This window comes from Emys orbicularis, chromosome 2 (genome assembly GCF_028017835.1).
Source record: "Emys orbicularis isolate rEmyOrb1 chromosome 2, rEmyOrb1.hap1, whole genome shotgun sequence".
Taxonomy (NCBI): Eukaryota; Metazoa; Chordata; order Testudines; family Emydidae; genus Emys; species Emys orbicularis.
In genome coordinates this window covers 65,137,790-65,154,384 of record NC_088684.1, presented here as the reverse complement: position 1 = coordinate 65,154,384, position 16,595 = coordinate 65,137,790, and the positions used below count along the sequence as shown (strand labels likewise).

General features: G+C 44.0%; 1 protein-coding gene across 1 annotated transcript in view; it reads right to left on the bottom strand.

Annotated features, from left to right (window-relative positions):
- Nucleotides 1-16,595, bottom strand: part of ASPH (aspartate beta-hydroxylase) — a 210,016-nt gene that overhangs the window by 36,072 nt on the left and 157,349 nt on the right. The window contains exons 21-23 of the mRNA XM_065400175.1: nt 14,002-14,138; nt 1,894-1,992; nt 67-156 (exon numbers count right to left, since the gene is read on the bottom strand). Coding sequence (XP_065256247.1) covers nt 67-156; nt 1,894-1,992; nt 14,002-14,138 — 326 coding nt within the window. The remainder of the gene's footprint in view (nt 1-66; nt 157-1,893; nt 1,993-14,001; nt 14,139-16,595) is intronic.

The window sequence follows — 16,595 nt, the reverse complement described above, 5'->3', positions numbered from 1 at the left end:
GAAAAAGAGTGCCCAGCACCTTGCAGGACTGCATTTTTTAGAATAAAGGATATGTAAGACTCATACCTCTTTGTTTCCAACTCTCTGCAGGGCATCACCTAAATGAAAATAAAAGCGTCCATCATCAGTGCCAGGGTCACCAGACTCTAGGCCTTCCTAGAGAAAGAAAGAAAAAGAAACACTAGTAAAACTGAGTTAATTTAGCTGTTACAGTATGCTGTCCATTCAATCCAAGAAATAGGCGTGTAAAATATATCAGTATATAACTATATACATGTATAATTATTTGTTATCCTGAAATTTAGGTTCATAGAATCATAGAAGATTAAGGTTGGAAGAGATCTCAGGAGGTCATCTAGTCCAAACCCCTGCTCAAAGCAGGACCAACCCAAACTATATCATCCCAGCCAGGGTTTGTCAAGCCGGGCCTTAAAAACCTCTAAGGATGGAGATTCCACCACCTCCCTAGGTAACCCATTCCAGCGCTTCACCACCCTCCTAGTGAAATAGTTTTTCCTAATATCCAACCTAGACCTCCCCCACTGCAACTTGAGACCATTACTCCCTGTTCTGTCATCTGCCACCACTGAGAACAGCATAGCTCCATCCTCTTTGGAACTCCCTGCAGCTAGTTGAAGGCTGTTATCAAATCCCCCCTCACTCTTCTCTTCTGCAGACTAAACAAGCCCTGTTCTCTCAGACTCTCCTCGTAAGCCATGTGCCCCAGCACCCTAATCATTTTTGTTGCCCTCCGCTGGACTCTCTCCAATTTGCCCACATCCTTTCTGTAGTGGGAGCCCCAAAACTGGACACAATACTCCAGGTGTGGCCTCACCAGTGCGGAATAGAGGGGAATAATCACTTCCCTCGATCTGCTGGCAATGCTTCTAGTAATGCAGCCCAATATGCTGTTAGCCTTCTTTGCAACAAGGGCACACTGTTGACTCATATCCAGCTTCTCGTCCACTGTAATCCCCAGGTCCTTTTCTGCAGAAATGCTGCTTAGCCAGTTGGTCCCCAAGCTGTAGCTGTGCATGGGATTCTTCCGTCCTAATTGCAGGACTTTGCACTTGTCCTTGCTGAACCTCATCAGATTTCTTTTGGCCCAATCCTCCAATTTGTCTAGGTCACTCTGGACCCTATCCCTACCCACCAGCATATCTACCTCTTCCCCCAGCTTAGTGTCATCTGTGAACTTGCTGAGTGTGCAATCCATCCCATCATCCAGATCATTAAAGATGTTGAACAAAACCATCCCCAGGACTGACTCCTGGGGCACTCCGCTTGATACCGGCTGCCAACTAGACATTGAGCCATTGATCACTACCCATTGAGGTTGAATGAATAACACTTACTTCAACCAAAAAATTCTTAAAAACACTATAGTTTTTTCAACTGCCTCCTCCTTCCCAATCCTCCCCCCAAAAAGGTTTTCTGTTTTTTTGAAAGCCTGGACATTCCAAGGCAGGGTTTCACTTTACAAACTTTCCTCCCAAACATTCAAAAGTATGCAAATGGATCATTTGGATTACTCAGGAACCTTAAGGTTGGCCCCATATGCCAATCTCAAAACAACCAGAAACTCAAACCTGTCCATCACGTAAAATCATTCATTAGTGACCAAGGAAACATTAATACTTTATGCTTGAATCTTGATGAATCTTGGATATATAAGTGTGTCTCGGTTTACTGATCTGTGCAGTTATGAATATATTTTGGGGGTAGTATACATGGTTATTTATAACTATTGTTCTTATAGCTAAACCTGTGTTATCACAATTCCCCCCCCCCCACCACCACTTTTTTTCTACCATTTTTCTACCAGTAAAATGTATTTTTAAAGAAAAGAAAAGAAAAGAAAAGAAAAGAAAAGAACTAATATGGGAATTTTACCTTCAAATATGGAATGCTCTCTGCTATCTTGTTTTCTGCCTTGAGGATGAAGCCATAATGTACTTTAGCAAAGCCATCGTTTGGAGCCAGACTCAGGACCTGTTTTAAAGCAAATTAATAATTATTATATATTCATTTATAGATTTCTTTTCAAAATTAGCTTAGATTGCTCAGTATGTGGCAGACCAAAAATCGTATTAGGATTTTGTGGTTTAAAACAAACACTATCATCTGCTAACAACTCTCTAAGAATCACTTGACTTGGTCAGGTTTTTCCAGGCTCATTCATTACACTTTGGTATCTCGCTACAATAATTTATGTGTACAGTAAAACAGTGTCAAGCACATCTTTATGGTTAGAAATCACCAGCTGCACAAATTAACATAATCTGCATGTATCTTAGCTGTTCAGCTACATTTCTTTATTTTCCTTTCCTCCCCCTCACGTATTGTAGAGTGTGTCTTCACTGCAGAGTTAGCTTGAGTAATCCTCACTCAAGTTAATTCTCTTGAGTTAGCCTCGTTCAAGTGCGAGTGGCCACATTGTAAAATAACACTATGACCACACTGAGCTCACTCGTGTGTGGTGCAAAGACTTCTAGGGGCATATCCCATGGTTCTCTGCACTGCAGCAAACTGAGTTGCTCTATGAACTTTTTCCCAGTGAGTTGTGGGAGAACTTATTTGTCCTTTCTTGGCACACAGAGGGAATTGTGTCACTCAAGTGGAGCTAGCCTCTGTCCACACTACAGCATAGCTGCGTTACCATCTGACTGACAAGCTGTGCAAACTCAAACTATAGCCTATAACACCTGACAGGCTAGCCAGCTTGAGTTAAAAGAACCACCACATTCAAGTTAAAGGGTTTTTGTGTGTGGATGAACTCGAGTTGGGGACAGTGCTCAAGTCTGCAGTGAAGACAAGCCCATAGGCAATAGAGAAGTGAGATGTTAGTAGGGATAGATTGAAGTGGCTTGGAGAACAAGCTTAGAGAGGATATTTGTGACCTAGGGACCTCTTGGCACCAGCTGACAGAGGGCACAGGGGTGCATAGAGGTTACAGGGATCTTCTGGGGTCTGGTATCCACATAGTAGTTCACCAAAGAGTGTCATATAAGGTCTCTAATGAAAGTCTGTCATACTGGTCCTCATAATCATTGCAAAATGTGTGTACACAGAATATGTAAGGAGTTATGTTTATATACGGAAATTTATGTTCTTCAGGTCTGTGGCTTGGGGCAAAAAAGTTGAAAAACAAGTTTCTTTCAGGCAAGAGACATTTATCTGTCTGTCTATATGCAAATTGAGTATTGTATGGTTCACAATGGACACCCATTACCGTCTGAGCAAAATGCTAATCAAGTGATTGTAAAGTCTCCAGGGGAGGCCCTAGACAGGAAAACACAAGCAGTAGGGGTTATCCTGGTCACAAGTGCAGACAATGGATTTTTGGACTATAACTGTAGAGACAAAAACTATAAATCTTTCCACTGAGGAGGCAAGAGGACAGCATGTTTTTTTTCATGAACAGAGGATCACAGCCAAGCCTTACTATAGTATGCTGGAAGGATTTGAGCTTTTGCTCTTGACGTGGCAATATTTTATTAGTTACGTTTAGGCTCTAGTATGCGTGTTATGATTTGATTTCAGATGTAACCCTTTGTTTCCAGTACTTCTGCTTGATATCATTTGACTCTCTGGCCTTTGTTAAATAAACTTATACTTGCTTTCTCTAAAAACAAATCTAAGTGCTGTATGTTAGGCAGAGCTGAGTTCTATGGTGTAACTGGCAAACTGTGGGTACCGTTCCTTTGGGAACAGGGCCTCTGGGAATTCTGTGAGTGTCCAGGGGCTGGGCACTCCAGGGAGATGCTCGGAGGACTCGGGGGTTGGAAAGTGCCTATCATTAACCTGTAACGAGAAAGCAGGGCCTGTAGAGGTCTGGAGAGCATTGTAAATGTTGCCAGAGGCTGGTGGTGTTTGGGAGCTGACCCACAGACAAAGCTTAGGGTGACCAGACAGCAAGTATGAAAATTTGGGACAGAGTGTGTGAGGTAATAGGGGCCCATATAAGAAAAAGCCCTGAATATCGGGATTGTCCCTATAAAATCGGCACATCTGGTCACCCTAACAAGGCTTCCTCTGGCTAAGGGCAGGTGGTAGCAGAGTGCCCCCGGGGAGCATCACAGTATTGTATGCATCTTCTCCTCACTGTCAAATGGGAGTGTTTCAAGCAAACGGTGAAGTACGAAGAAGGTGGGTCTAAGCTCCAATACCCTCAAACTACACTCACCACTTTCACCCTCCTCTCTTTTTTTGAGACTAATTATGTGTTTACCTTAGTGTCATGTGTGGTATTATATGATATCAATTACATTCTTAAGTGTGTCTTTTGTTACAACTTCTCACTCCTTAAAATAATGGAAGAATGGGCACAGACACCAGGACAGATCCTCAGCTTAATCAGCAGAGCTCCATGGAGCTATGCCAATTGACACCAGCTGAGGATCTAGTAGAGTGACCTGTATATGCACCGGGGGCTACAGCAGCACAGTTGCTGCTCTAGCACCGTAGCCTAGGCTTTCCCTACATCGAGGGAAGGGGGTTTTCCACTGATGTAGGTAATCCACCTCCTCACGTGGCAGTAGCTATGTGGATGGAAGAATTCTTCTGGCGACCTAGCCATGTCACACTGGGAATTAGGCTGGCTTAACTATGGCACTTCAAGGACATAGGCATAGTCTCCATGGGTGCTCTGGAGCTGGAGCACCCACAGAAAAAAAATAGTGGGTGCTTAGCACCCACCTGCCAATCAGCTGTTCTGCGGCGGGCAGGAGGTGCTGGGGGGAGAGGGAGGAGTGGGGGAGGGAAGAGGCGGAGCGAGGACAGGATGTGCTCAGGGGAAGGGGCGGAGTGGGGGCAGGGCTTTGGGTCAGAGCACCCACCCAGAAAAATGAAAGTCAGTGTCTGTCCTCGGGGAAGTAAATCTTTCATACCCTGAGCAATGTGGCTAGGCTGATCTACATTTTAAGTGTAGACCAGGGCTAAGGCAATAGCGAAGCCTGCAATATTTTAAAAAACCAAAAACATTCCTGAAACTACTAGTTATATGCCAGTCCTTAGCAATGCACATACATGTTTCACCCATATATTCCCTTATCTTTTCCAGTAATTGTCTAACACACAATCCTACCTCTTAAAAAAGTTCTTTGGTCAAGTGCCTTCTCTTCTTTCCTTTGGACTAAACTCTGTGCTCTCTTACACCTTATATAATCATTTGTATCTGTGCAAACTGAGTACAAAGTGTGTAAAATGCTGCTACCTGAGAATGGTTGCATTTTACATCCACTTTTCTCAGGAATAAATTACTACAAAGGTTCAATCCAATAGATAATCTGTTTGGGAGTCTATAAAATTCTAGAAAGCAAGAAAGTAAGCAAGAAAGAAAGATTACTAGTAAAAATATGGAGTTGGCAATCCACAGTTAAAATCTGTTTGACCATCCATTCAGAAAAAAAATGGTATTGCCATTGATTTTACATCTTTTGGCTACAATATTCTATAGATAATAATTCTGTTCCAAGAAGTTGCCCCTAGCGGGCCAAACAAATTGAGTTTCAATAGTATTTATGTGCTATATAATTTTGTTACATCTGATTAACTAAGGTAGAAAGTCCAAACATACAACATCTGACTTAGTTTTATAAGCCACTTGGCATGATAGTTAATTTTAAATAATATCTAGCTTCATTAAGACAAAAATCTACATTCATTACCATTCCAAGAGAGTGATTCAATAAAAATCAGCAGAAAGTACACTTGAAGCATTTAATATAAATTATATTAACCTGCTGCTATTGTTGCATACAATATTAATTATGTTTAGAAATAAGTTATGCTAAATTGCCCCTTAGTTCATTAAATATTAATCATGGATACAGAAATAAACCTCAGGGGCTATTCAGAATAATAACCAATCAGTGGCACAAAGGGGCAGACAGAGAATTTGCCTTCAGATCACTGCAAGTGAGGAATTCCTTGAAAAGTGTTAAATCATGATCTGTAGACCTTTGAAAACAAACAAATCTGTGACTCCTCGAAAGATTGCTTTTAATGTACTGTTCCTGAATTCCTAAATATAACATTAAAGGGAAAGACATTTAACTGGGGGAAGAAATTAAAATCCTATTTCTTAACATTCCCTTCCAGCAGCGGTATAGTGGACAGCCTGATAAAATAGGGCATATTTCCCATCAGGTTAAACACTAGCTATAGACATAAAACTCTTAATTCAAGGTATGATGTTTAGGTTCATCATCTTTGAAGTGAAAAGAAAGGACATGTTGCACGTAAGCCGATCTCCTCTGAAATCAAAACTTGACCAAGCATACTACAGTACTTCTGCAGCCATTGACTCCTTATGGAAAACTTTGAAAAACTGATTGTAAAACAGTTCTGCTTATATCTCATTTTCTGAATCCAACTCTGCTGTTACAAAGATGATTACAACTTCAATGACAAATAAGCATATGAGAGAGGAAATGGAAATTGAAAAGCCCTCATCTGGAAAGACTCAAATTCAGATTACTTTATTTTCTTTGCAACAGCTAATGACATGACTACCACCTAATATTTGCAAAGAGTGGCATTCATTTTCTTAGGGGATGTCATTCATTGGCCTGGTCTACACTATTCGAAGTTAGCATCGTTAAATCGAATTAACCCTGCACCCGTCCACACAACGAAGCCATTTATTTCGAAAAAAGGGCTCTTAAAATCGATTTCTGTACTCCTCCCCGACGAGCGGAGTAGCGCCGAAATTGATATTGTCATTTCGAATTAGGGTTAGTGTGGCCGCAATTCGATGGTATTGACCTCCGGGAGCTATCCCACAGTGCACCATTGTGACCGCTCTGGACAGCAACCTGAACTCAGATGCACTGGCCAGGTAGACAGGAAAAGCCCCGCGAACATTTGAATTTTATTTCCTGTTTGCCCAGCACAGGAGAGCACAGGTGACCACAGAGAGCTCATCAGCACAGGTAACCATGCAGGCCGATAATCGAAAAAGAGCACCAGCATGGACTGTACGGGAGGTACTGGATCTGATCGCTATATGGAGAGAGGATTCAGTGCTAGCAGAACTTCGTTCGAAAAGACAAAATGCCAAAACTTTTGAAAAAATCTCCAAGGGCATGATGGAGAGAGGCCACAATAGGGACTCAGAGCAATGCCGCGTGAAAGTCAAGGAGCTCAGACAAGCCTATCAGAAAACAAAGGAGGCAAACGGTCACTCCGGGTCAGAGCCGCAGACATGCCGCTTCTATGCTGAGCTGCCTGCAATTCTAGGGGGGGCCGCCACAACTACCCCACCTGTGACCATGGATTCCGAGGCGGGGGTAATCTCATCAGCCACACATGAGGATTCTGCGGACGGGGAAGAGGAGGAGGAGGAGGAGGACGAGCTTGCAGAGAGCACACAGCACTCCGTTCTCCCCAACAGCCAGGATTTTTTTCTCAGCCTGACTGAAGTACCCTCCCAAGCCAGTACCCAAGACCATGACCCCATGGAAGGGACCTCAGGTGAGTTTACCTTTTAAAATATAAAACATGGTTTAAAAGCAAGCATTTTTTAATGATTAATTTGCCCTGAGGACTTGGGATGCATTCGTGGCCAGTACAGCTACTGGAAAAGTCTGTTAACGTATCTGGGGGTGGAGTGGAAATCCTCCAGGGACATCTCCATGAAGCTCTCCTGGAGGTACTCCAAAAGCCTTTGCAGAAGGTTTCTGGGCAGTGCAGCCTTATTCCGTCCTCCATGGTAGGACACTTGACCACGCCATGCTAGTAGCAAGTAATCTGGTATCATTGCATGACAAAGCCTGGCAGCGTATGGTCCCGGTGTTTGCTGGCATTCAAGCAACATCCGTTCTTTATCTCGCTGTGTAATCCTCAGGAGAGTGATATCGCTCATGGTAACCTGGTTGAAATACGGGAATTTAATTAAGGGGACAGAGGTGGCCGTTCCTACTGGTCTGTTTGCCTGTGGCTGAAAAGAAATCCTTCCCTGCAGTTAGCCAAGCGCGGGGGGGGGGGGGGAGGAATTGGCGCTGAGCTTTTCGCGTTTGGCTAGCAGGGATCTTCCCTGATACCAGCCACGTGGTGGGGGGAGGGGTACAGCGATCATCACAGATAATTCATGGCAGGGGGTGGAGGGGGGTTAGTTTGGTTTCTGCAGGGATCTTCCCTGATACCAGCCACGTGGTGGGGGGAGGGATAAAGCGATCATCCCAGAGAATTGGATGGTGGGGGGGGGAGTTTAGTTTGTTTTCTGCTGCTGAAGGTTAACAGGAAAACCACAGCACTCAACGGGCTTTGCTTGGTATGTGGGAAAGGAGGGCGCAGAAGCCGAAAGACAATGGCTTACCATGGCCGCATGCAAGCTGAATTCTGTTGCCCGGACCTGCGTCTGTGATCTCTAACACCAAAGCCACAGGCACTCAATATTAAGATGCAAAATGCGACCTTGTACTGAAATCACATGTGCTATGTAATGTGAATAGTGTTGTTCTGTAAAATGTATCTTTTTAAAAACTTCTCTCCTTTTTTCCATCCCTCCAGCAGCTGCAAATTTTTCAAGCCTCCCTCCTCTGTCCCGAAGGCTATCTCAGATAAGGCGGTGGAGAAAGAGGACGCGAGACGAGATGTTCTCGGAAATAATGGAATGCACCCGCAATGAAAGAGCTCATTTGAATGAGTGGAAGGACACGGTATCTAAGTACAGGAAAGATGCCAGTGAACGTGAGCTCATGAGGGACGCTCGAGATGAGAGGTGGCAGGCTGCAACACTGGGGCTGCTGCGTGATCAAACGGACATGCTCCGGCATCTGGTGGAGCTTCAGGAACGGCAGCAGGATAACAGAGTGCCGCTGCAGCCGCTGTATAACCTCCCTCCCCCCTCCCCATGTTCCATAGCCTCCTCAGCCAGACGTGTAAGAACGCGGTGGGGGGAGGCTCCATGCACCCTCCCAGTCCACCCCAGTGGACAGCCCAACCAAAAGGCTGTCATTATATTGAATTTTTTCAGTGGCCTTTTCCTTCCCTCCTATCCTCCTCCCAAACCCCACCCAGGCTACCTTGTCGGTTCTCTCCCTATGTTTATAATCAATTAATAAAGAATACATGATTTTTAAACGATAGTGACTATTTCCTTTAAAAGCAAGTTGTGATTTAAGGGGGGAGGGTGGTTTGCTTACAGGGAATGAGTTAATCAAGGGGGCGGGTTTTCAACAAACAGAACTTTCACACCGTAGCCTGGCCAGTCATGAAACTTGTTTTCAAAGCTTTTCTGATGCACAGCGCTTCCTGGTGTGATCTTCTAATTGCCCTGGTGTCTGGCTGCGCATAATCAGCAGCCAGGCGATTTGCCTCAGCCTCCCACCCCGCCATAAAGGTCTCGCCCTTACTCTCACAGAGATTGTGGAGCACACAGCAAGCAGCAATAACAATGGGGATATTGGTTCGGCTGAGGTCTGACCGAGTCAGTAACGAGCGCCAGCGACCTTTTAAATGTCCAAATGCATATTCTACCACCATTCTGCACTTGCTCAGCCTGTAGTTGAACAGCTCTTGACTCCTGTCCAGGCTGCCTGTGTATGGCTTCATGAGCCATGGCATTAAGGGGTAGGCTGGGTCCCCAAGGATAACTATAGGCATTTCAACATCCCCAACGGTTATTTTCTGGTCCGGGAAGTAAGTCCCTTGCTGCAGCCATTTAAACAGAATAGTGTTCCTGAAGACGCGAGCGTCATGAACCCTTCCCGGCCAGCCCACGTTGATGTTCGTGAAATGTCCCTTGTGATCCACAAGTGCTTGCAGCACCATTGAAAAGTACCCCTTGCGGTTTATGTACTGGGTACCCTGGTGCTCCGGTGCCAAGATAGGGATATGGGTTCCATCTATCGCCCCACCACAGTTAGGGAATCCCATTGCAGCAAAGCCATCCACTATGACCTGCACATTTCCTAGAGTCACTACCTTTCGTAGCAGCAGCTCAGCGATTGCTTTGGCTACTTGCATCACAGCAGCCCCCACAGTAGATTTGCCCACTCCAAATTGATTCCCGACTGACCGGTAGCTGTCTGGCGTTGCAAGCTTCCACAGGGCTACCGCCACTCGCTTCTCAACTGTGAGGGCTGCTCTCATCTTGGTATTCTGGCGCTTCAAGGCAGGGGAAAGCAAGTCACAAAGTTCCATGAAAGTGCCATTACGCATGCGAAAGTTTCGCAGCCACTGGGAATCGTCCCACACCTGCAACACTATGCGGTCCCACCAGTCTGTGCTTGTTTCCTGGGCCCAGAATCAGCGTTCCATGGCTATAACCTGCCCCATTAACAGCATGATCTCCAAAGCGCTGGGGCCCACGGTTTGATAGAATTCCATGTCCATGTCCTCATCACTCTCGCCGACGCGCAGCCGTAGCCTACTCCTCGCCGCCTGGTTTTGCAGGTTCTGGTTCAGCATAAACTGCACAATAACACGCGAGGTGTTTACAATGTTCATGACTGCTGTCTTGAGCTGAGCGGGCTCCATGCTTGCCGTAGTATGGCGTCTGCACTGTTCACCCAGGAAAAAGGCGCGAAATGGTTGTCTGCCGTTGCTTCCCTTGAGAGAGGGGGAGGATGTACCCAGAACCACCCGCGACAATGTTTTTGGCCCCATCAGGCATTGGGATCTCAACCCAGAATTCCAATGGGCGGAAGAGACTGCGGGAACTATGGGATAGCTATGGGATAGCTACCCACAGTGCAACGTTCCGGAAATCGACGCTAGCCCCGGTTCATAGACGCACACCGCCGAATTAATGTGCTTAGTGTGGCCACATACATTCGACTTTATACAATCTGTTTCCAAAATTCGAATTCTGTAAATTCGGATTAATCCCGTAGTGTAGACATACCCATTGTTGCAAGAAAACACCTACAGCCCTAAAACCAGGTCACTGCTTGAAGTAAGAAATGATTTTCAGCAATATTCTTTTAAAATGTAGCTATTTAAAATTAAATCAAAATATATTCCATTACTGATTTAGGATTTTAGGACTTGATCCTCTGTAATGAGGAGTCCCTCTTTGTGACTCCAAGTTAAATCAGTGGAAACTGAGAACCCTTCGAACCGCACAGGATTGGGCCCCTAAAACAGGTAGGAAACCACCCAAAACTTTTCAAGTTACTTGTGGGAAGAAAACAAACAAAAAACTTGATTCTGTACACTAAGCCAAATACTGAGATCCATATTTATTTCTTCCTAAAGAAAGTAGTGGTTATTGTTATTTTTTATTATTATTATTTGTATTATGGTAGCATTTAGAGGCCCCAGAAAAAAATTGGGTTCCTTTGTGCTAGACATTGTCCAATGACAAACAGTTCCTGACTACTCAAAGAGCTAACATTCTACACTGACAAAACAGACAGAAAAAAGGAAGTGTTACCATCATTTTAACGAAGGGAAACTGAGGCACAGAGCGATTTAAGTGACTTGCCCAAGGTCACACAATAATTCTGTGGTGGAATCAGCAACAGAATTCAGAGGCTCAGCCTGTGCCATAATAACCAACCATCCTCTCGTTGAAATCCATGGAAGTTTTTTGTGAGTTAGGATGTCAGGGTTTCGCTCACAGGAGAGTCAGAATATGAGAAAAAAGCTGTATTATTTCAAATAGAATATCTGCCAAACTATCCAATGAGGCATTAGCTGCTCTTTTACAAGGACAAAGCATTATTGTGGTCTACTTCATTTAACTGGCTAGTGATCTGCGAAAGGAAGTAATTGTATTTGAGAAGCCTACAGCACCATGGCAAAAAAGATATTAAAAACAGACCAGTAATAACTTATCATATTTTGTCTTAGAACCATTTATTTTGTGTGTGGTACAGCAAAATTTGTACAATGTAGTCATATCAAAATAATTACAGGGACAGCTGATAGCAACCCCTATCTATATTTAGGTTGCCTTATGCTCTCCCCTCCCCCCATTATAAAGGATTTTTGTAACTTTTTTTAACAAGCTCTAACACCTACACTGTTTGCAACATGCCATTGAAATTCAGAAGGAAGACAGATCTTGGGCTAGAGACATGTCTTTTCTTTGTTCCATGAAATTCTGTGCAGATTTGGCTGAGATACCAACTATTAAAAATTGCCATTTCTTTTGTCCCACTTATGTTCTGTAGGAAAATGTTGGCAGCATGCCAAAATAATAATTGAACATTAACGTTCTAAGGCTGGGGTTATACAAGATGCCAAAGCAGCAGCCACAGCAAACACTGTGCTGAGAACACATGGAAGGTGGGTACTGGGACTGGTCTCCTTGCTCCAACCACACCCTCCACTAAACATGACATCTGGCTCCAGCAGCTCATCGATCCTCTGGAGGTACCACATGGGGCATGAGCTCCCTCTACCTCCCAGAGGTGAGTGGGAGACACAGAGCTGTGCAAGGTATAGCAACAATTTTATTTGCTACAGTAGCAACTGGCTACCCTACGGACCCAGCACATGGCACCAACCAGCTTAGCCCATTCCTCTTTTTGGATAACGGCCTTCTCCTGTGCTGGCCAATCTAGTTAATCCTGTAGCTCAGGTGGTCCAACAAGAGCACCAGCATCTTCAGGGGAAGAACAGGGCCTTCCCTCACTCAGCAGGGAACAGCCCCTCACGCAGCCTGAGCTCTGGAAACTTCTGACTTGCCAGCCCAGATGAAACTCCACACATGGTGAGAGGGGTTTCCTGCTTTCTCTGTCAGGTGGGCAGGGAAACCCTCCCAGATGGGTGGAGTTTCCGCCAGGCTACAGGTAAGCAGCATCAATCCTAGTGAACAAGACACCACATAAAAAACGTGATTTAATTGGCACTTGTGTTGGCAGTCTGAGCAAAGACGACAAGGTTTGAAAAGTCAGAGATTGAACCACCCTAACACATCCCTAGAGCCCTATCAAATTCATGGTCCATTTTGATCAATTTCATGGCCAATTTCACGTTTTCAGATGTTTAAATCTGAAATTTCATGATGCTGTAACTGCAGGGGTCCCAACCCAAAAGGAGGTCATTGGGTGGGGGGAGGGGGGAGGGAGGGGGTGCAAAGTTGTTGGGGGGTGGGTTTACAGGATTGCCATCCTCACTTCTGCACTGCCTTCATAGCTGAGCTCTGAAGGCAATACCCGTGGAGCTTCCTGCAGCCGGGGGAGGTTCCCAGAGGTCAGTCTGATCTCCCCTGTGCTGCTGGGAGTGCCCCAGCCAGAGGTTCCTAGCCCCGGCCAGTTTGGGGAGGAACAGGACTTCCTCTTCCCCTACATGGCCCTTGTGGGCGGGGGGGGGATCAGACCCACCTCCGGGGGCTTCCTGCAGCCGGAGGAGGTACCCAGAGGTGTAGGTGGGTCTGATTTCCTCCCAAGAGTGGCAGTGCAAGAAAAGAGGAAGTCCCATCCTTCCAGAACTCAGCTGATTAGCAGCTGGAGCCCGATGAACAGTAGATGCCCGCAGCTGTGGCACCCCAGCCCTGCCCTGCCCATCCTCCCTCGCTTCTTCAGCTAGATTTCACGGGGGAAGTCTGATTTCACTGTCCGTGACGTGTTTTTCAAGGCCGTGAATTTGATAGGGCCTACACATCCATCTCTCCAGAACAGAGCTGAGGCACACTGGCAGAGAAAAGTAAGGGGTCTGTGCTGTATTCTGTCCTATAGATAATTAGAAGCCTTCAACTCTCATCATGAGCATTAGATTCCTATGTACATTAGTATATAAATACACACACAGCTGGTTACCCTAAGGTATAAGGAGCCAATTTATGTTAATCATGTGAAAAAGAGTTTCACCTGAATTTTACTAGTCTATAAAGAAGAGTGTTTAATATCTTGATAACAGGAATATTTGAGTAACCAATTTAAGATCAACTATTCATGAGCAAAGAGTTATTTAAGTTAACCCTTAAGAGTCATACATATCGGTGATTTGCTTTACAAAGCATTAAGAGAGTTAAATATGCAAACTTTTGAATAAATACTTTAACAATGTATTTTTTTCCTCAGTTGATATGAAATGGAAGCTCACCTCCTCATAAACTTTCTTGGCATTACTGTTATCTCCTATTAAGAGGTAACCCACTCCAAGGTCATTCTTCAATGAGATATCATTGGAAAACAGATGAACTAGTTTCTGAAGAGTAACCAGAGAACCTCTCATGTGACCTAATTTGATTGAATAAAAGTGAATTATAACAATTATAACAAGAAATAAATGCTGATCAAAGAATTGTGTACCCCAACTTTCATTAATGATCACTGATGATGCAGAACATAAAAGAGGATTTCATTACATATGAATACATTTAACTAGTTCATTCTCACCTTACAAGCAATACTTAAGAAATCTCCGATGGTATTGTACATATCTTCCAGGATTATGGGAGCCTCTAGTGGACAATTCTATGTATGGCAGTAATAGTAATAATACTTTACATTACAATTCTATGTATGGCAATAATAGTAATAATACCTTACATTTTTGTAGCTATTATTCTTCTGCAGATCTCAAAGTGCTCCACGAAGTCAGGGAAGCACTTTAACTCGAATTTTGGTCCTGATAAATCAAATCATTTAAGCATGTTCTTAACTAAGCATGTGAATAGTTCAGTTGAAATCAATTGTTTCACAGGCTTAAAATTAAGTATGTGCTTCACTGTTTTCCTGCACTGGGATCTTCCTGAAGAACAGAGAAGTTAAGAGCAAGCCAATCCTGAAAACTGATCCATCTGGATGGACTCTTATGGCTATTGAAGTCAATCAGGCTTTGTCTGAGTTCAAGGGTCAGCTTGGATCATCACAGGATTGGGACCTAAATTTGCAAAAGTGCCCTCTAGTTTGGCAGCTTCAGTTTTGGGGTCCCAGCTTTAGTTCCTACAGTGTGATTATCAGAACCCACAAGTCCAGCTGAAATCAGTGGGAGATATTGGTGCTGCCATCACTGAATGTCAGGCATTTGAGTCTAAAGTCAGGCAACTTAAAAATTGAGGCACTCAACATTTATTTTTCAAAATGTGTGCATAAGGGATTCCTTTCAAATCATGTTGCGTCAGTGCCAGTATGAATAAGCCTAGATCTCCTGACACCCAGGTATTCACTCATTCCACTAGACCATATCTTCTCTCCAATATAATACTTTGGGGGGGAGGGGGAGGAGAGAGCACCTGAGCTCAGAATTTTTTTAAGACAAAATTCCAAAACTCTCCAGATTTTTTTATGGAAGGGATTTTACATAGGGCTGTCAAATGATTACAAATATTTATTGTACTGTTAAACAATAATAGAACACCATTTATTAAATATTTTTGGATGTTTTCCACATTTTCAAATATATTGATTCCAATTTCAATACAGAATACAAAGTGCACAGCGCTCACTTTATATTTATGTTTATTATAAATATTTGCACTGTAAAAATAAAATATTTTTCAATTCACCTAATGCAAGTGTTGTGGTGCAATCTCTTTATCATAAAAGTTGAACTTACAAATGTAGAGTTATGCACAAAAAAACCTGCGTTCAAAAATAAAACAATGTCAAACTTTAGACCCTACAAGTCCCCTCAGTCTTACTTCTTATTCAGCCAATCGCTAAGAGAAACAAGTTTGGTTACATGTGCAGGAGATAATGCTGCCCACTTCTTATTTACAATGTCACCTGAAAGTGAGAACAGGTGTTCGCAAGGCATTGTTGTAGCCGGCATTGCAAGATATTTACATGCCAGATGTGCTAAAGATTCATATGTCCTTTCACAGGGCTGTCTTTAGGATTTATGGGGCCCTATGCAGTATTATCAAACTGGTGCCCCTATGCCCGACCGCAGGGGGGGAGGGATGAGGCAGCAAAGGATACCGAGCCTCACGGTGGTGGAGAGTCTCAGTTCCCCGCAGAGACCCCCGTACCCTCTCCTTCATGCAGAATGCGCCGAACCGACGCATTCGGCTCTGTGAATAGGGCCCCTGCTTAAGGAGACTGCAGTGCGCACTGAGTGTGTGGGAGTTGACCTGCTCTTACCTGCTGTCTTGGGCGGTGGGTGAAGCTGCCACTTGGGGAGGCTAGCGCCTCAGCCCATCTCTTCTGCCTGTGGCCCCCGCCCGTACTCCACCCCTGCTCTGCCCCAGGCCCTGCCCTCTCCCCACTGTCTCCCTCCTCTCTTTCCTCCCCCACCCTGCTGAACCCCTTCCAGCCAAATCCCTGAACCCAAATGAAACAAATGACATTTGAAAAAAACACTCTTCTGCAATTTCTTTCTAAAGAAAATTGAGCATGCCAGAAGGTGAAGACTGGATATGCACAAGGTACCTAATTAAAAACACTAAACCTGGGGGAAAAAATGTCAGTCACGGGTTTTTTGATATACCCTGAAGTCTGTCAGAGATTTATTTGCAAAAACTTTGTAGTAAGGGCAAGTCAGCTGTCCTGCTGAATACAACATTAAATATTATGGAATACATGATGCAGCTCTTCTCTGTTTTATATTTTCTTAATCAGTATTTCTAAGTTGATTTTATATTTTAAATGTACTCTTAAGCCTTCATAAAGTAATCATTCCAGATTACTACATACTTAACTCACTGAAACAAAGTCATTATTTTAAATTAATCAGTCACAGAGGATAAGTGT